Source organism: Mustela nivalis (assembly GCF_964662115.1).
Source record: "Mustela nivalis genome assembly, chromosome: 1".
Classification (NCBI taxonomy): domain Eukaryota; kingdom Metazoa; phylum Chordata; class Mammalia; order Carnivora; family Mustelidae; genus Mustela; species Mustela nivalis.
The window spans coordinates 209,723,759-209,745,578 of NC_139020.1; the positions used below are offsets into that span (position 1 = coordinate 209,723,759).

The 21,820-nt window shown below is 42.4% G+C and overlaps 2 protein-coding genes across 2 annotated transcripts in view; both read left to right on the top strand.

Moving 5' to 3' along the window:
- Positions 1-21,820, top strand: part of LOC309865763 (olfactory receptor 7G2-like) — a gene marked incomplete at both ends in the record, with an annotated part of 192,481 nt that overhangs the window by 66,194 nt on the left and 104,467 nt on the right. The window lies entirely within an intron of this gene.
- Positions 9,111-10,052, top strand: LOC309865817 (olfactory receptor 7G3-like; the record flags this gene model as incomplete). The annotated part of the gene is made up of 1 exon (XM_082732663.1): positions 9,111-10,052. Exon 1 carries the CDS (start codon positions 9,114-9,116, stop codon positions 10,050-10,052), a length of 939 nt encoding a protein of 312 aa, XP_082588789.1. The 5' UTR covers positions 9,111-9,113.

The window sequence follows — 21,820 nt, forward strand, 5'->3', positions numbered from 1 at the left end:
TTTACCCTAAAGATACAAATGTAGTGATCCAAAGGGGCATGTGCACCCGAATGTTTATAGCAGCAATGTTCACAATAGCCAAACTGTGGAAAGAACCTAGATGTCCATCAACAGATGAATGTATCAAGAAGATGTAGTATATATACACAATGGAATACTATGCAGCCATCAAAAGAAATGAAATCTTGCCATTTGCGACAACATGGATGGAACTAGAGCGTATCATGCTTAGCGAAATAAGTCAAACAGAGAAAGACAACTATCATATGATCTCCCTGATATGAGGAAGTGGTGATGCAACATGGGGGCTTAAGTGGGTAGGAGAAGAATCAATGAAACAAGATGGGATTGGGAGGGAGACAAACCATAAGTGACTCTTAATCTCACAAAACAAACTGAGGGTTGCTGGGGGGAGGGGGTTTGGGAAAAAGGGGTGGGATTATGGACATTGGGGAGGGTATGTGCTTTGGTGAGTGCTGTGAAGTGTGTAAACCTGGTGATTCACAGACCTGTATCCCTGGGGATAAAAATATATGTTTATAAAAAATAAAAAAAATTTAAAAAATAATTAAAAATATACATTTATTTATTTCAGAGAGAGAGAGAGCAGGAGGAAGAGCAGTGAGAGAGAATCCCAAGCAGAATCCCCACTGAGTGATGAGTCAGGATGTGGGGCTTGATCTCAGGACCTTGAGATCATGACCTGAGCCGAAATGAACAGTTGGACTCTTAACTGACTGAGCCACCCATGGCATAAAAATGAAAATAGTTCATTTTTACTATTAATTATCTACATGTGTTGTCCTGTTACAAAAATTAGTTGCTATCAACAGCATCTCGTTATTATTAAGGGATGCAATCAAAATTATCCTTGAAATCTGTCTAGGAATAATGATTCTGTTGCTTAAGAGGGCATGTGTGAACTAAGGATGTGTCCTGGAAATCCTTCAAGTGAATGTCTTAATTAAAATATAGCAGATAGGATAAAAAAATATAGGTTTATACAGCTTGATGATGCTCTGTGGTGGTTATACTTGCATACTGCCAACAAGATTGAGCTTTGGAACAATTCCAGCACCCCAGAAATATACAATACCCCCAAGATCATCATTATTCCAACATCCATCACCAGAGATTTGCTTTGTCCATTTGGGGCCTTTATATAAATGAGATCATGCTAGAAAAACATTTAAAAGATTGATTCCAGGACATCTGGGTAGCTCAGTGGGTTAAGCATCTGCCTTTAGCTCAGGCAGTGATCCCAGAGTCCTGGGATGAGTCCTGCGTTGGGCTCCCTGCTCTGTGGGAAGCCTGCACTCCTCTCCCTGCCTCTGCTTCTCTCTCTTGGCCTCTCATGAATAAATAAATAAAATCTTAAAAAAAAAAAAGACTTGACTAAAGATGTTTCTCAATCCTTAGATTTGTAAAGAAACTGGAGATGAAGTGAGATGTTCCTTAAAGGAGGCTGTGTACCCTGGAGGCCACACCCAAGAGGAAAAGAATATTTTAGGGAGAAAACATCCCAGTAGGGACTGAGGAGTGGGGCTGGAAGACTTGCATGTATGTCCAGTGGTGGGGGAAACCAGGGCTGGTGGAAGTTGTACAGATCCTACATGTGGCTCCAACTCTGCTCTCAGGGTATAGACATGGCAGTAATTCACCTCCCTGCCCCTTGAGAGGGGGTGGGGAGTCTCCAGAAACAATCAAAACAGCAATTTAATGAGAAGGGAGGGAATTCAGCCCCAAAGAATCCTCCTGTGCCCTTCACCTCAGGGTCGCCTCTCCCTTGTCAGAAGGAAATGCCCTTGGGTCAGGCCAGGTGTCATTGTGGCCCTGGGCGCCCATGCTTAGTGGTCCCTGCTTCTCTTCCCTTATTTGTCTTCCATTGGGAGAAGCTAATATAACAGAGGCCAAATCTTCAGCAGTACCATTGTGCTGCCCTAGCGTTGCTCAGAAACTGCAGTGGCAAAGAGGTAAGACGAGGGCCGAAGACTTCACTTGCATGCTTTCCTGGCACATAGGTAGAAATGCAGAGAGGAAAAGCCCACCCAAGTCAAGAAAAAGTCCCTGGCTCTGGACATGGCTGTCAGAGCCCCACTGCGCTTGATGTCCTCACCTCATCTCCAGCTCTGTTCTCCTTTCCCTGCCTCTTAGTTCTCGGTCTCCCCCTCGGTCTCTACCCACTTGAGCATCCCTCCCTTTTATTTTCTAGAGGGAACTTGACACATGTAGGAAGTGTCTCCCTTATGCCTAACACTGAGCTAGGTACTGCATATAAGGAGGAAACTACAATGCTTTGCTTCCCTGAGAAGATGAAAGCCTCAGGATCAAACCCATGCAGGCACTGTGACAGCTTGCCCCACATGTGGCCGGTGTCTAGAAGGTACAGAGGAGGTGCAAAGAGAGAGTGGTCAGCACTGCCTGGGGCGCATCAATGAAGATTTCAGGATTTCAGGACAGAGCATGGGAGGAGACATAGGACTTTCCCAGGTGAATAGGCAGGAAGAAGTCTCCAGGGGAAGGTAAATGCAACGGTCCAGAGCTACAAAATTGCATAGGATGTACCTAGAATCGTAAGAACTGTCGAGTAACTGATGTCAAAGCCTTAGTTTCCAATAGATAAAAATGTGACTCTCATACAAATATATGGTGAGTATTTGTCAAAGACTTACTTATTAATGAGGGAGCCAAAGAGAGTAAAGCTAGTTTGCAGAGCATTTGAGGAACAGGGATTTATACAGGTAGGAAAGGAATAATGAAATGAGGTTTCCAAGCTGGATGCAGAAATAGGCTCTCTGCTCAGCTTCTCTCTCTACCTCAGCCTCTCCCCCTGCTCATGTCCTTTCTCTCTCTCAAAGGAATAAATATTATTTTTTAAAAGTGCTCATAAAAAAGGGGATAGGGCATTGCCATAAAAATGTTGTGAGGCTCTAGCACCTTGTTTAGATTCTTAAAAATTGGAGCACCTGGGTGGCTTAGTCTGTTAAGTGTCTGACTTTGACTCAGGTCATGATCTCGGTGTCCTGGGATCGGAGCCCCATGTGGGGCTCCCTGGTCAGCAGGGAGTCTGTTTCTCCTTCTCCTTCTGCCCCGGCCACTGACTCATGTGCTCATGCTCTCTCTCTCTTTCTCTCAAATAAATAAATAAAATCTTAATTTTTTTTTTTTTAAAACCCTGTAGCTTTTGGCATTATGTTCTTTACCAGATAGAGATTCATTGTCCCACAGGGCAAGGAACAATAACCATTGGGGTGATCTTCTTAGCTGAATAGAAACATTTTGCATCTCTACTAGACAAAAATCACTTGAAGTTTATTAATCTCTATGTGTTAGCACTGATGTCACACAGTCCAGGTCTCAAGAAAATGAAGGGACGTTCCCTCAGAAAATGGGAGAATTAGGGGCGCCTGGGTGGCTCAGTGGGTTAAAACCTCTGCCTTCAGCTCAGGTCACGATCTAAGGGTCCTGGGATGGAGCCCCGCATCCAGCTCTCTACTCAGCAGGGAGCCTGCTTTCCTCTCTCTGCCAGCCTACTTGTGATATCTCTCTCTGTGTCAAATAAATAAATAAAATATTTTTTTTTTAATGGGAGAATTAAGTTGGCCCATTCTGCAATACTTCAAGGTAGTGTTCAAAAGAAATGCAGCCATCCTTCTGAGTAATTTAAAAGTTTTGGGTAATTTCCTCCTTAATACAAAGGCTGGATCAGAAGACAGGAGGGGATTGGGGGAATCAGTGATGAGGCCAGAGCAAGAAGACAGGGGCCAAACCATGAAGGGAGTGGAGTTAGGACCTTCCCCTGGAGGGATACTGAGCCGCTGAAAGACTTTTTTTTTTTTTTAAGATTTTATTTATTTATTTGACAGAGAGAGAGAGATCACAAGCCGGCAGAGAGGCAGGCAGAGAGAGGAGGAAGCAGGCTCCCTGCTGAGTAGAGAGCCCGATGTGGGGCTCGATCCCAGGACCCTGAGATCATGACCTGAGCCGAAGGCAGAGGATTAACCCACTGAGCCACCCAGGCACCCAGCTGAAAGACTTTTAAAAGATGTGAACAATGATGAGGTGGGAACCATGCTGACCTCTCCTGCATAATGGGCAAAGAGGGTGCCAGTCCATGTGTGGCCCATATGAGAAGCTATAAGGACCTGAATTAAAGCCCCACTGGTGAGTGAAGGTGTTCAGTGAAAATTCTTGTTGCCATTTTGATACCAAAGACAGCCAGATTCTCCCAAAATACTGATCTTCAGGATAAGTTTTGCATCACAGCCATCCTTACCCATTCCTGACTCCTCATGTCCTACTGCATGGAAGGTCTCAGATGCCCCTACTAGCAAAGTTCCTCTCATTTGTCTTGCTACTATCCATGGAGTCCCAAAGCAATCAAATTTGCATTTGCCATCTAGGCTAATTATAATCTTCTCACATCTGAAGAATCGGCCCTAAATCGAATCTTTCATTCTGCATGCCTGCCACATGCACACCCCACCACCACCACCACAACTGAGAGCACATACTCAGAATCAAAGCATGGATCTCCAGCACTTTGCCGGAGACATCAGCATGTGCACCTTCCATCACTGGCCTGCAGACGGTGAACATTACTCCCAGTTCACCATCAAACTCATTAATGTTGCATCCCAGTGGAGAGGTTTTAGTTCTGCAGGCTGTTACCTTTTATTTGCAATCATCAGATACAATTCAAACGCTTCTGTGATGGGAAATATTTGGTCAATTCTGAGTATATGTGTGTGTGAGGGTATTTCTGTCCAGGAGATGGACATTCAGACCCCTCAACAGAGTGAAGAAGATTGCCCTTTCTGATGTGGGTGGGCCTCATCAGAGCTGCTGCAGGCCTGTAGAGATCAAAAAGGCTGAGTAAGAGATCATTCCGTCTGTCTGACTGCCTTCAGGCTGGCTTGCCCCCTTGCAAAACTCAAGCCTGCCAGGCTTTTCAGACCAGAAACCACGCCAACAGCTCTGATTCTCAGGCCTTCAGGCTCCACCTATAAATACCGGTCACAGATCTGTTGGTTCTGTGTTTCTGGAGAATCCTTATTTTATAGCTTCTTCCCCTAGTTTCATCTCTGGATTTTTATTTCTTTTACTCCTGCTTTCTCTTTTCTCCCCTCTTCCAAACTCCATTCCCTCTCTCCACCTGGCATAATGGCTCACGCTATCTTTTATTCAGGGATTACTGAGTTCCTGACCTGCCGGGGGGAAGAGGAAGAAGAAGGGACTATCCTGAAATCTGCTCAAATATATGAATATATTTCTCCATAATTTTTTTTATAATCACAAAGTAATATATGCTCATTATGAAAATTAAGAAGACATAGAAAAGAGGGAAAAAAAGAGAAAATAGGCCCTAGACTCTTACCTCTCAGGAAAAGCAAGGTGGACACTCTGGTGAGTTTCTTTCCATTACAATTCACCTCTGGATGGCCCCTGTTCTATGTGAACATCTCTTTAGTCTTTCCATTTCATTCTCTTCTTTCTACGTTCCACTCTACCATGGACACTTTGCTATGTTAGTTAAGGTTTCCTAACTGTCCTATTTAGGTTTTGAAAATATGCACTAATATAAACATTATGTCTGACAGCAATACTTCCAACAGCATACTCTAACTTGGCAACACCTGGCAAATATTCTACTCCAACAGCAGAACTCCGATGCCAATATTCTAAATAATGTGATTGAACAGGGGACTCTACAGTGATTCTAGAGAACCATAAACAGCAATGCCATCAACAGTCTCATACCTAACTCTTTTTTTGGCCAATATAACCTTTTTGTTTTTTCTTACTGCTTTTATTTTCTTATTTTGTAGCTCTTTTGTAGTTTTCAGTTTTTACTTAAATCCCTGTTAATGTACAGTATAATATTAGTTTTCGATGTAGAATTTAGTGGTTCATCATTTACATACAACACTCAGTGCTCATCAGGAGTGGCCTCCTTAAGGCCCATTCCCCATTTAGCTCATCCCCCACCCTCCTCAGTTTGTTCTCTATAGTTAAGAGTCTGTTTCACGGTTTGCCTCTCTCCTTTTTTCCTCCCCATATTCATCTGTTTTGTTTCTTAAGTTCCACATAGGAGTGAAATCATACGGTATTTTTTCTCTGACTTTTCACTTAGCATAATATACTGTATCTCCATCCACGCTGTTGCAAATGGCAAGATTTCATTCTCTTTATGGCTGAGTAATACCACAGTGTATGTATACACCACATCTTTATCCATTCATCAGACAATGGACATTTGGGCTCTTTCCATAGTTTGGCTCTTGTTGATAATGCTGCTATAATCATCAGGGGGCATGTGTCCCTTTGCATCAGTATTTTTGTATCCTTTGGGTAAATACCCTGTGTTGCAACTGCTGGGTCATAGGGTAGCTCTATATTTAACTTTTTGAGGAACGCTTTCTAGAGTGGCTGCCCCAGTTTGCATTCCCACCAACAGTAGAAGAGTGTCCCCTTCCTCCACATTCTCACCAATACCTGGTGTTTCCTGTGTTGTTGATTTTAGTCATTCTGACAGGTATGAGGTGGTATCTCATTGCAGTTTTGACTTGTATTTCCCTGACGATGAGTGATATTGAGCATCTTTTCATGCGTCTATTGCCCATCTGGATATCTTTGGAAAAATATCTACTTATGTCTTCTGCCCATTTTTTAACTGGGTTGTTTTTTGGGTGTTGAGGGTAATAAGTTCAACTGTTTTTAAAAGTTTTCTAATATATTAAACTGTATTTTTATATTTCCTTATAATTTTTCCCTCTCTCAGACTTTAATTTGCTTTTTAATGCCATTTGATATTATTATTTTTTTGTGTGTGATAATTTAAAAAATTTTTTTAATTTTTTATTTTTTAAATTTCGTTTCAGTGTACCAGAATTCATTGTTTATGCACCACACCCAGTGCTCCATGCAATACATGCCCTCCATAATATCCACTACCAGGCTCACCCAACTTCCCACCCCCTGCCCCTTCAAAACCCTCAGGTTGTTTTTCAGAGTCCATAGTCTCTCATGGTTCATCTCCCCCTCCAATTTCCCCAACTCCTTTCTCCTCTCCATCTCCCCATGTCCTCCATGTTATTTCTTATGCTCCACAAATAAGTGAAACCATATGATAATTGACTCTCTCTGCTTGACTTATTTCACCCAGCATAATCTCTTCCAGTCCTGTCCACGTTGATACAAAAGTTGGGTATTCATCCTTTCTGATGGAGGCATAATACTCCATAGAGTGTATGGACCACATCTTCCTTATCCATTCGTCCATTGAAGGGTATCTTGGTTCTTTCCACAGTTTGGTGACCGTGGCCATTGCTACTATAAACATTGGGGTACAGAGGGCCCTTCTTTTTACTCCATCTGTATCTTTGGGGTAAATACCCAGTAGTGCAATTGCAGGGTCATAGGGTATTATTTTTTTAAAAAGATTTTATTTCTTTACCCGAGAGAGAGAACATGAGCTGGGTGAGGGTGAGGGGCAGAGGGAGAAGCAGATTCCCCACTGAGCCCAGTTTCAGGGCTTGATCCTGGGACCCCAGGATCACAACTTGAGCTGAAGGTAGATGCCCCACCAACTGAGCTACCCAGGCCCCCTATCATTTGGTATTATTGATAAAACCGTAATTTATTGTATATACTTTAAACAACTGATCTAATTCTTTATAATCTATCACTACGCTGCTTAGGAACTTTGTATACATTTTTTTGAATGTATATAAAATTGAAGGCAACTGCCTCTGAGTCTAGAAATTTCCTCCTGTCACAGAGACCTAATATCCAAACATAAACTAAGGCTTCTTACTTTTTTTTTTACCAGGTGAAATAAAAGGTAGGGCCTGCATTCCCTTTATGTTCATTTGGAAAACCTTCATGATAAATGGTGTGTCTTCCTAGTTAGAGGATTTTATGATAGGGAATTGTCTTTACTATACCCTGAAAATTTCTTCTGTTACTCTCACTCAATCAAAATATACAGAGAGCACCAGGTATTGTGTTAAGGGCTTGGGATATGAAATGAAAATGAAATAGAAAAGTCAGAGTTGTCCTAACCTAAAGAAATGGAAGGAACTACAATACGAACTTGCAGAGAATAATTAGAATGTATGGTTCGGGGGTGGGGAGGGTGTCTGATTTACTCTTTGGAATTGAAGCATATTGTGGTACCTTGATCATTATGATGGTGATTGAGGGACAAATTAGGACAGCAATGGAGGAGTTACTGTAATAATTAAAGAATTATCTATAAAATCTTTGCACAGCATCCTTATCAGAACCAAACAACACAGAGAATGTGCTGTTCCTAGATACTAATAAGATACCAGGCACACACTAGTTAGGCATGAGAACAAAAAATATTACTAAATTCTGCAAGTCTCGATGATCTCCTTCTTCTCTGTTTCCCAGAACTTGAAGAGACCACAGACACAGGGCAGGATGGAGATTCTCATGAGGCTAGTGGTCCTCTCATAGGAATTATACAGCAGAGGTGGGGCACCCATGCATGGGGGATGATGCAGAGGAGACCCCGACATGGTGTGGAACATTTATTTTTTTATTTTGTTTTGTTTTATTTTAATTTTTAAAAGATTTTACTTCTTTATTTGAGAGAGAGAGAGAATGAGCAGGTAAAGTGTCAGGCAGAGGAAGAAGCAGGCTGGGCTGAGCAGGGAGCCTAGCCTCCGCCCCTGATGCAGGGCACAATTCCAGGACCCTGAGATCATGACCTGAGCTGAAGGCAGACGCTTAACCGACTGAGCCACCCAGGAGCCCCTTATTTTATTTTTTAAAGTTTTTATTTTTAAGCAATCTCCACACTCAATGTGGGACTCAAACTCATAAACCCAAGATCAAGTGACCCATGCTCTGCCAACTAAGCCTACTGGCTGCTTTGGGACATTCATTTTAAAGAGGTGATCCTGGTAGTAGTGATACAAACAGGAAGGGGAGGGTGTTACTGAAGAGATTTTGGTCAACTAAAGAAATCACAACCACAACTCTTATGTAATGCACAAGACCTCATGAGTTTGAAATATAATGACACATTCTTCTTTTGTCATTGTTTTAACATTGCCTCTTTCCAGGCAATTTCCATAAGTCGTATGGAAGCTGGGAACCAAACAGTGGTTTTGAAATTCATCCTTCTGGGACTTTCAGAAGATATGGACTTGCAGCCCCTCCTCTTTGGGTTGTTCCTATCCATGTTCCTGGTCACCATGCTTGGGAACCTTCTCATCATTCTGGCCATCAACTATGACTCCCACCTCCACACACCCATGTACTTCTTCCTCTCCAACCTGTCCCTCACTGACATAGGTTTCACTTCCACCACTGTCCTTAAGATGCTAGTGAACATCCAGACACAGAGCAATACCATCACATATGAAGGCTGTCTTACCCAGATGTATTTTTTCATGATTTTTGCTGGACTAGATAATTTGCTACTGACGGTGATGGCCTATGATCGGTTTGTGGCCATCTGTCATCCCCTGCGCTATACAGTCATTATGAGCCCTCGCCTTTGTGGTTTCCTGCTTCTGCTTTCTTGGTTCATCTGCCTGACATATTCTTTGTTGCAAAGCTTGATGTTTTTGAGGGTGTCCTTTTGCAAAGAGATAGAAATCCCCCACTTCTTCTGTGAACATACTCAGATCCTCAAGCTTGCCTGCTCTGACACCCTTGCCAATGACATCCTGCTGTATTTTGTAACTGGCCTGCTGGGTGTCATTCCCCTGACTGTGATCCTTTTTTCTTATTATAGAATTATTTCCTGCATAATGGACATTTCATCGGTGGCAGGGAAGTATAAAGCCTTTTCCACCTGTGGGTCTCATCTCTTGGTTGTCTCCTTGTTTTATGGGGTAGGCCTTGGAGTCTACCTCACTTCTGGAACAACTCATCCCTCCAGAAAGGGCTCAATAGCCTCAGTGATGTACACGGTGGTCACCCCCATGCTGAACCCCTTCATCTACAGTCTGAGGAACAGGGACATGAAAAGGGCTCTGAGGAGACTTTTCAGGAGAGGAGTCTACTCTCAGTGAGATAACCAAAGCTAAGGACAGACAACAGAGATCCAAAGTGCTGATAGCTGGTGTTCCTGAGTATGTAATCTGAAGACAAAACATAAATACTACTCATGATTTACTAGAAGAAAAACATCCCTAAACTGAAGACAAGCTTGAAGCAGCACACCAAAAGTCTTACTGTTCATGCAAGAAAAAGAATGGTCAACCAATAACTAAACTTCTCATGAAAATATGCTATTTCCAGGACACAGACTCCTGTAAGCAAGTATCAGGGGAGGAGAAGGCAAATTAAGGAGTGCTTTGGGGAGAAGGGGGGCAGGAGTGACAAGCATTTCACATTACTGATTCGACTTTACTCCTCTCAGTTATATTCTGGCTTTTAGCACCAGGAATGCTGGACCATGGGTCTCCCTGGTCTCAGTGTGGAAACCGTTATCTATCTGGGCAGTCTCATACTGATCTCCCTCACTCCATAAAATTTTATATACTGAATCTTGCTTTTGTGGTGGCCATTGACCTATACTTGGGATGTTAATAATAAGCTTCTTTAGGAAACTCATTGTGGTGTCTATTTTAAGGGAAAGAGAATCCTGGCCTTCATTGATCCATGTAAGAAGCAATCTACTTGCCATCTTCCTTGCCTGGTATACGCTTTGCCAAGTCTTCACGTGTCTGACTCCTTCTCACAATCAGGCTTCAAATCAAAACTTTCAACTCTTCAGAGGCCTACACTGACCACCAGCTTCCTACAAGTCCAGATTTCATGGCACTTGCCATATTTTGAAGGGCAGCAGAGCAGTGTGCAAGAGGACTCTGGGCTCAAATCTGCCATCATTCACAATGGTGTGATCTTACACAAGTCACATCTGTGTGCCTCTATGTCCTTATCTGTAATAGTGATGACAATACATTTCCTGAAGAGTTCTGGTGGGGATTAAATGTTACACTTGAGTGCTCGGAACAGTGTCTGGTATAAGCACTCAGTACGTGTCAGCCATCATGATCCATGAGGGCCACCAAACTCTATATTGGCCACGAAAAGGTGCAGAGCTTTTCAACAGTCTCCATTCCTTTAACCCTATTAACTACAATAGCTTATACTGCCATGGAGCGAGGGGGACGGCACAGGGAAAGGATCTCCATTACCAGCAGGACAGGTTTGGAAAAACCGGGTAGAGAGGATTGAACAGGCTATGGTAGATTAGATGGAGCTGAGTGACTCTCCAGAGCTGACTCAGGGCACCAATGGAGCCACATAGGGGAGGGGCCTTGTTCAAAGCCAGCTCTCTGAACAGCCCCAGGAGCACATGCTGGAGGCTAGATCTGCACAAACCAGGAGAGGACCTTCCTGAACTTAGAGTTTAAGGATTAGACCAGGAAATGGCCCCAGATAGAGACTCCCCACAACAGGGAACTGAGAGGGCAAAGCATCCTTTTTTACTGGTTGAGACAGAATGGGTAGAATGGGTAGAGTCTTCTGAACTGAGAACAAAAACTGTCTTACATTGATTTGAGGACCGTTGAACCCTCTTGGTGATCACTAGATTTGGCCTCAGGCAGATTCCAATGTCTGAATCCTAACTTCACCATTTACTAGGATATTTACTAGCTCTAAGCTGCCTCAAATTCTTCATCTGTAAATAACTGTTGGGGTGATTACAGAAAACTAGTGTTAATTGTCTCACATAGAGATTCTCACAAAGTAGTGGGCACCATATTTATTAACACCATTGATTTATTTGAGTCCCCATCTAGTGCCAAAAAGGTAGCTCTATTGGCTTGGATCCTGTAACCTGGAAAACTATGCCCAGTTGCATTCTTCCCAGCAGGTGTCTGAGGGTGTGATGCAAACCGACTCTCTCAAACAAAGTCACTTTATTTTATTTTATTTCTTTATAATTTTTTATTTTTTTATTAACATATAATGTATTATTAGCCCGAAGGGTACAGGTCTGTGAATCACCAGGTTTATACATTTCACAGCACTCATCATAGCACATACCTTCCCCAATGTCCATAACCCCACCACCCTCTCCCTACCCCCTCTCCCTGGCAACCTTCAGAAACAAAATCACTTCATTCAGTGCAATAAGGTCTTAGCTTCCAACCTTTTCATGAAACTTCTTCCTAGTGACCTCAGCAGAATTAGATGAAGCCAAGAGGATAGGACCATCCTAATGAGCCTGGAATACTATCTGATTGTCTTCTGTCTCCCATTTAGTGCCTAGTATAGAAATTATTACTCTACCACAGAGTTTTTCAACTTGGGGACTGTTGACATTTGGGTCCAGATGGGCTCTTGTGGTGGAGGCTGTCCTATGTGTTGTAGGATGTTTTGCAGCATCTGTGGCCTCTGTACACTAGATGCTAGTGGCATCCTCCCCAACCCTAGTTAAAGATAAGAAAGGTCTCCAGACACTGCTAAATGTCACTGCTAAATGACTACGAGCAAAGTCACTCCTGGACGAGAACCACCTGGTCTGCCATGAAACAAAGGAGTCAAGGAAAGGAAAAATGAAAGAAGTATGAAGCAAGGGGGAAGATCCTGGTTTTCCTAAGTCCCAGAATAGAATGAATCCAGGACACTGGCCTGTATTCAAGAGTCTTTGCATGCAGGAGGCCACAGGTCAGGAATGGAAGCACCAGTGCACATTCATCGAGTAAACAGATGAACACTTTCAGTGGTCTCAAAACCCCAGGGAAAAGAACCCTGTCTGTTGTTATCTGCTTGAACGCCAATGCCAAGTGTGTGGAACATCCTAAGAAAATACTTATTAGATTGACTGTTTTGTTCTCACAGTATGACTGGCCTTAGTCCAGGCACCTACATGTGTTAACTCAGTTCATCTTCACAACCACCTTAAGGAAACAGATACTACTATTATTTCCACTTTGCAAAGCGGGGAACAGCGGCACAGACTGCTGATTCAAAGTAATCTCTGTAACTATATTATCTGAAAATATTCTCTGCTGATCTCTGAGGTGAAACATTCCTATGAATTCTGTCTCCAAGTGGATTCCTTTGGAGAAAGACATCTCTCCACCTGCTGACCTCCCTTCTTGGAGGAGCTATGTCCTCCTTAGGTCTGAGGCAGGAAGTAATTCCCAATAGCCTATAAGGTGCACTTTCTCCCACCAGCTAAAGGACTAAGAGGTTCTTTTGGACAGAGTTGGCTGAGTCTCTATGGCCTTGTCTTAAGGATGTGGAACCTCACTCTCCTGTCCCATCTAGCGGGGAAACCCAACTCCATCAAGAACTATTGCCTAAACTTACCATAAATCCCACTGTAAACCACTGGAGACACAGCCAGTACAAGAAAACACATAGGATCAAAGGCCAATGTCATCCAACAGAGTTATACTTCTCTACTGAAAAGGGACTTCTATTAACCAATCAGATAGGATGCCATCCATAGACAACACCTATCCTTTCCAATGCCCAGAAAAGAGACATTAATAAAGGCTCAAATGTCTCTAAAAACACAAAGCAATGGTGGGACTTACATAGAACCTGGCTGGAAAGTGCTGCTTCCACTTGCCTACATCAAGACGTCAAGGCACAGAAACATGAAGCCAGTGATTCGAGCTTGTAGGATTTACTCTGCCCCAGTAGTACCCAAAAGGTAATTAGCCAGATTTATAGTTTTTGAGGCCTTTCAGATAAAAGCTGCTTATTACTGGGGTCTTAGCAGCTGTACAAAGGCTTGCAGTCTCCTAAAAGAATGTGCTTTGGTCTCCTGGGGTGATCAGCTTCTCACTGGTGAGCCGAATTTTCTCCCATTTCAGCATACTTTGTTTCCAAGCGTGTTCCAAGCCTGTACGCCACATTAACTCTAAGGCCCCTCAGACAAGTGCTTGCTCAGATCTCTGAATGTTCCACCAGAGAGCATGAGAACCTCCACCGTGAGCTCTGGACACAGGCAAAAAGGTATCAACTTGTTTGGTAAGCGAAAACTTAAATTGTTTAAGTGTGTGCAATTCATTAGATGTCAGTTATAGCTCTATAAAGCTGTTCTCTCATTTGGACTGTTGTTTTTTTTTTTTTTTAAAGTTTTACTTATTTGGGAGAGCGAGAGAGAGAAGGAGAGAATGAGAGAGACAGAGAGAACGAGCAAGGGGGAGAGGTAGACTCCCCGCTGAGCAGGGAGCCCGCCCTCAGGACTGGACCCCAGAACCCTGGGATCATGACCCAAGCTGAAGGCAGACATTTAACTAAGCCACCCAGGTGTCCTCTCATTTGGTCCTGTGGGGATTCCAGAAATGGCCACCATTTCTTCCCTTTCCTGGACCCACACCCCTTCTGTGTGACTGGTTACCTTCACTCTGGGCCCAGCCATGTGATTGCACTCATCCATGGGGCGCAGGCAAAGAGGACACAAACAGGGACTTGACCGAAAAATTGCACAGGAGGGGGCCTTAATCTTCTGGAATGCTCTGGAAGGGCAGGTACAGGCCTTATCTGGACTGTAGGATGAGGAGCTCTTGAGTGAAGGTGCTGGCCAGACAAACTGGCAGTCCTCCATGGCAGACACGAGGGAGCCTTGCCAAGCACAGCGCAAACTATCAATCAACAATAAACCATATGGTGGTGGTTTTAAGCCACTGTTCTTGATAGTTTATTATGCAGCAAATATAAATACATTGTCCTAAAGGGATAGCAGTGGATTTTCACCAACTTCCAATTAACATTTGAGGTTGATAAATAAAATGTTGATAGATGGGGGGGGGGGGGCACCTGGGTGGCTCAGTGGTTAAAGCCTCTGCCTTCGGCTCAGGTCATGACCTCAGGGTCCTGGGATCAAGCCCCACATCGGGCTCTCTGCTCTGGAGGGAGCCTGCTTCCCCCTGTCTCTCTCTGCTTCTCTGTCTGCTTGTGACCCCTAACAAATAAAATCTTTTTAAAAAAGTATTGATAGGGGCGCCTGGGTGGCTCAGTGGATTAAGCCGCTGCCCTCGGCTCAGGTCATGATCTCAGGGTCCTGGGATCGAGTCCCACATCGGGCTCTCTGCTCAGCAGGGAGCCTGCTTCCTCCTCTCTCTGCCTGCCTCTCTGCCTACTTGTGATCTCTCTCTCTGTCAGATAAAATAAAATCTTTAAAAAAAAAAAGTATTGATAGATGGGAAACCTCAATGGCTCAGTTGTTTAAGTGTCTGCCTTTGGCCCAGGTCCTGATCCCAGGGTCCTGGGATCAAGTACTGCACCGGACTCCCTGCTCAGTGGGGAGCCTGCTTCTCCCTCTGCCTGCTCCTCCCTGCTTGTGCTCTGAAAAATAAGTAAAATCTTTTAAAAAATGTTGATGCATATGTTGTGTATTACATAATCTATCCTATGTTGCCCCTTCAGCTTTATCTACTATTTCAAAGAGAATCCTGTTACCTGTCAAAGAATGTGCCTTTGCACCCAAGACTGGCATGTTTCTTCAATTCTGATCATGAACAGCATACATAAGCCATCTACACTTAGCTTGCATGACCCCTATCTGGTTTTCATTGATTGCCAATATACCCTCCTCGGGACTTCCCGAATGGACTAATTGCCTACACTCTCTATCTTACTGTTTACATGTCTCCTTCTAGACCACTATTCCCTTGAAGACGGTACCTAGTCTTACTGCCCCTCTTCTCGAAGTGGAATTCAGTGTAAGGCACTTCAGTGATACTCCCTGGCTCCCTAGAGGGTGACCTGACTGGACTGGAGTTCCCAAAACAGTAGAGGGTGTCGCCCTCGGCCCGCAAGGACAACAATGAGCCTGGTATGGTGTTAATGCTTCATTTCCCTTTATTTAATCAACTTCCTTAGCTTATATACAGCAGGGTGACCAATAAGGGGTCAAGCCATGGGGAGAGCCAATGAGAGTCCTGTTACTATGCTGATTAAATTTGATACAGCCAATAACTATGTCCTCCTTTAGGCGGGCTTCACCAGAAAGTTCATTGTATACTTGCAGCATGTTTTGCTAGCAGTGAGCCAAGCACCTTCTTGTAATGGCGGGGACTTTCCCAGCCGGAGGCAGTCCCCGACAGAGGGTATAGCTGGTTCCTAGTGGAAAGAACCAAAGGATAGAAAGCTAGAGTAAAACATGAAGACTGAGCAAGAGTGTAATTAGAAGGTCTCTCCAGAGAGATCATGTGCGAGATGACATTTGTCCTGACAACAGCAGGGCAGTGCAAGGAGAAGCAAGAGTTCCAGGCCACTGAGGTGTCACTGGGAATGGAGTTTTCCTTCTCCTCCTGTAATTGATGTGATTATGGGACTGCACAGACTGTGTAGCTGTGCTGGATTCCCAAGGCTCCTAATTACACAGCCCCACTTTCATCAATGCAGAGAAAGTGCTCTCCTCCTCCTGGGCCTGGCCTCTAGGGTACACCTTTTTTCTTCCCCACCGATCCAGCAATGCCAATGACTGCTCTTCACTAATGAGCCTGGGAACACTTTCACCGAGGCCTTTGGGATGTTGAGCACTTCTGCTCACAGATGTGCAAGTGCCATCACTGCTCACACAATTGCCTGTGTAGAGGCACTGCACATGGAAAGGAAGGGTGCAGGGATTCCAGGAAGGCAAATGGAGGATGCAAACCCATGACTATGCACCCCTGTTCGCCATGTACCATCAGCCAAACTGATCCACTGCAGTGTAAGCACCTGGCAAATAAATGGTTTGTTTCTAGCAGGTAAGCACTCTTCTCACCTGTGTCTTCTGTAGGCAAAAGACCACCTCACAGTGGTGTGCAGAGGACAGCAGGTTTATCTGGTAAAGTATTCAAATTTGCCACTTCTTCGATAAAGTGGAGAAACTCTTTTTAAAACAATTATGACAAATATTAAATCAAAACAATTGTCAAAGGCCCAAGGCTGGAACTTGTCTTTAGGAAGCGTATTTATTCATTTTATTCTCAAGGAGTAATTGGTAGGCTTAAAAAAAAAAAAAATCAGCTTTTACCCTAAATTCAGAAAAGTAGCAATGGGCTAAAAAACAACAAAAAAAGAAACTCCTGTTGCTTGTAACTGAAGAATGAGAAGGATCTCCTGTATGAAGAGAAGGCTCCTGTATGAAGAGGACTAGTTAAAAAAGTTGCTAGTCTTAATCCAGATTTAAGGAATCTCTAGAACCCAAAGGAAAGAGGGACACCAGAGGAAACTCTGGCCTCTCACATAATAGCTACAGCACCCCATGAACACAGGCTAACCTCTAGTCAGAAAAACTAAAACACACTGAGGGGCTATTACTGCTGATCCTTTAACCTACCACATCATGTTCAACTTAAAAATAAAAAAACAACAAAGAAACAAAAACTGCAAGGCATGTTAAAGGCAAAGTAAGAACAGTCTAACATGAGATAAGCATTGGAACCAGATTCAGTTATAGCAGATTTTGGAACGGTCAGACCAGGAATCTAAAATAACTATAGTTAACATGCTACATGTTGTTGGTTTTTGTTTTTTTTTAAGATTTTATTTATTTGACACACAGAGAAAGATCACAAGTAGGCAGAGAGGCAGGCAGAGAGAGAGGGGGAAGGAGGCTCCTCTCTGAGCAGACAGCCCGAGGCGGGACTCAATCCCAGGACCCTGAGACCATGACCTGAGTTGAAGGCAGAGGCCTAACCCACTGAGTCACCCAGGTGCCCCCATGCTTTGTGTTCTAATGGAAAAAGCAAATGTGCAAGAACAAATGAGTAACATAAGCTGAGAATGAAAACTCTTAAGAATCAAAAGGAAATGTCACAAAGCAAAAACACAGCAACAGAAGCGAAGACTGTCCTTGATGGGTGTGGCAGACTGGACCTGGCTGAGAAGACTTGGTGAACTTGAAGACGCTTCAATAGAAACTTCTAAAACAGAAATACAAAGAGGGGGAAGAAAAAAGGATGAAAGACAAAATATCCAAGAACCATGGGACAATTTATAAAAAGTGTTAATGTAGGTGTTATGGAATATCAAGGTAGGAGGAGAATTAACAGGAAAAAACAGAATATTTTAAGTAATAACTGATGAGAACTTTCCAAATTAGTGACAGACACCAAACTACAGATCCAGAAAACTGAGAGATCATCAAAGTAGGATTAATGCAAGCTCCCCCATCCCCCACCCAACACATCTCTATCTAGGCTTATTATATTCAAACTGCAGAAACTCAACATTCAATAAACCTGTAATTCATGAACAAAAATGAAAAAAAAAAAAAAACCTACTGGGAAACTTAAAAACCCCTTATTTACTCCTGAATGAAAAGGGAAGTATAAACTGAAATTACAGAATTTCAAAGAAACAGTGATGATGGAAACTATGTATCAGAAGCCATGGAATGCAACTTAAAGCAGTAATCAGAGGAAAATTCAGTGCAGAAAGCACTTAATAAAATGAAAGATTAAGAATAAATTAATTGCTGGTTAAGAAAAAAAGAAAAAATAAACCAAAACAAAGTGTAAGGAAGGAGTGGAGATAAAAGCAGACAGTAAAGAGGAAAACAGAAAAATAATAGGTCTAATTAGTCAAAATTTCATTTTTAAACAAGCAAACAAAGCAATAGCTCATTTGACCCAGGAAAAGAGCAAGTAAATATATAAAAAGAGATGATGACCACTAAAACAGAAAACATTTTAAAAATCCTTAACTACTTTGCTGATCTCCATGCTAAATGAAATAGACAATTTCCAAGGAAAATACAGATTACCAATACTCATTCAAGTTAGAAAGCTCAAGAAAGACTAATTTCTATGAGAGAAAATTCCTAAAGAAATATACCACTAAAAGACACGACTCAGATGGTTTCAAAGGGAATTCTACCAAATCATCCAAAACCCACATTGTCCTAATGCCATATAAATTATCCCCAAGCACTCAGAAGGAAAAATTCCCAATACGTTTTATGAAGCAGGTATAATACTGATACCTAACCAGACAGTACAAAGTACAGACCAATTATCATACATTAATACCAATGAGAACTTCTAAACAAAATACTAGCAAAAAGGATCCAGCACCACATTTAGAAAATAATAGACCACGAACAAGTGAAATTCACTCCAGGAATGCAAGTTTTGTTGAATATTGAAATATTTATTAGTATCACATACTTTATTAATAAGTCAGAAGACTCATGATCCTCTTCATAGATGTTCAAAAAACCGGACAGAATTCAACCCCCATTCATGACAAAACATTCAAGAATATAGGATATCTTCTCAATATGATAAAATAAATATAATATCTTAGTTCTAAAAGACATTATCTTAATTAATGGGAAAACAACAGGAGAACCTCCTCTAGAAAAAGGCAAGGATGCCCTCTATCTCTGCTACTATTTGTCACTGTACTAGAGGTTACTAGCCAATGCAATTAGACAACCAAAAACAATTAGAGGTGTAGAACTGGTAAACAAGATATTTCAATTTGCAGGTGATACGGCAGCATACCTAGAAAACCAGTAATACAACTAACTCAAAAACTAATTCAGTGCACTGGCAAGTTACAAAATTAGTAGCTTTCATGTACAAAAACTGTGAACAGAAAACATAATGGAGAAAAGCTCATTTATAATAAATGACTAAATACTTAGAGAAAACGTAACAGGAATGTATAAAACTTGTGTAAGGAAAACTTTTTAACATTCCAGATAAACACTAAAATAGACCTGAACAAATGGAGATACCCTTTGTTCTTGGATAAGATGACTTTACAATATAGAATTGTTAGTTCTCCTCAAGTTAACTTATAAATTCAAGGCAATGACAATAAAAATACCAACAAGGTAATTTTAATAGAGTTCAACAAGATAATAGGAAAGTGCATATAAGAGTGCCTTGCTGGTTCAGTTAGCTGGGCATGTGACTCTTGATCTCGGGTTGTAATTTGAGTCCCACGTTGGTTATAAAGGGTACTTAAGAGAAAAAAATAATCTTAAAAACAGACAAGAATACCTAGGAAGACACTGAAAAAGAATAATATGAGGGGGAACTAGACATTCCAAACATTAAAGCTTATTATAAAGCTTCTTATAATTTAAACACTGTGGCAAGGGGCATAAACAAATAAATCAGTAGACTAAAAAGCCCAGAATTAAACCAGATACACATGGAATTCAATATATGAAAAAGATACATCTCCAATTCTTAGGGCCAAGATGTACTTTTTATATAAACAATGCTGGGTCAATATGGAAAAAATAAAACTAAGATTAACAGCTCACACAGTACATACAACAATTAATTTCACATGGGCTATAGATCTAAACATAGATCTACAGGTATATACTAAAGCCAAAAACCAAACCAAAGCCAAAACCAACTTGTAGAAGAAATCACAGAATGTCTTCTTGCCTTCTGGGTGGCAAATATTTTTCATGCAAGAACTGTCCATAAAATTAAAATTAGGAATTCATTTCAACCAAAGATACCACTTAAAACACTGTAGACAAGCCACAGAGTGGGAGAGAGCATGCAAGACTCCCATCCAGAGGGTTTGTAATACATACATCACAGGAAGAAAAAGGCAGGCAACTTTAGTACTTTATCCAACTCTACAAAATAGCTTGCTGGGAAATAACCTTGCACAAGCACTTTCGAAATTTGGCGTCATCTACAAAAATGAACATACGCACCTTGTAAGACCCAGCAATTTCAGTCCAGCGTATACACCCAAGAGAAATATACATGTACCTGTGCACGATCAGGAACGCTGAAGTATGTTTGTAGCAGCATTATTCACAACAGCCCCCAACTGAAAAATGAAATGTCCACTGACACAAGCTGCTTAAATAATTGTGGAACATTCGGTGTTCAACATACACACGCGCACGCACACACACACACACATAAAATATACTAGCTAGAAATACTCTAAATGCTAAGGATCAATTTCACAGAAATAATGAGTGAAGTCAGACCGACAAAAGAACACATAGCATATGGTTCCGTATTGAGCTCAAAGACAAAACAAAAACAAAAAACCCACGCCGTGTAGGTAGTCAGAATTCTGGTTACCCATGCACAGTAGGGGAGGGTTTGTTGTGGGCGCGAGGCAAAGGGATGTCAGCTATGCTGGTAGTTATTTCTTCTTGCCTGATCACATGGATTTGTTCACATAATAATTAAGTTGTACGTGTGTGAATTAAGCATTTTGTGTTTTCAGTCAAACCTGTTTTAAACGTTTACACACACACACACACACACACACACAACACACACACATACACCACTGTAGACATGATTTTGGCATCAATACCGTTAAGCCGAACATGCACAGACCTCACGCCGGCAATTTGCTTCTGGGCTAACTCACCAAGGCTCCACAAAGTATGCACGCCATCTCCTAAAGTAGCCATGCTCATAACTGGGGAAAATGGAACTAACTGTAAGTCATGTCAGCGAGAGGAAAGGTGCACTGCCAGGGAATAAATGATTGCTGTCTGGTAGTGAAAATTAACAGCTACATTCATCCCTGTGCTTCTCAGACCTCCCCTGCTAACACCAGTCTGGCCCCTAGTGTCTCTTAACTGTATTCTGCAATGGCTTGCTAGCAGGCTTGTTTGTCCTTTGTCCTTCCTTAGTCTGTCAACTCAGAAGCCAGCGATTCAAACAGAACTTGGACAGTCACCACCCCTCTGTTCAAAGCCCTCCACCGACTTCCTACCACGTGAAAGATAAAAGGCAAAGTCCTTCCAGGAAACCCACAAGATCGGGATCCTGACCCAGCTCTGGCCTCATCTTCTGTGACTCCCAAGCTTCCTCCACTCCAGCCACACTGGCCTCGTTGCTACTGCATGGCGGTCCCAGGCCGAGTT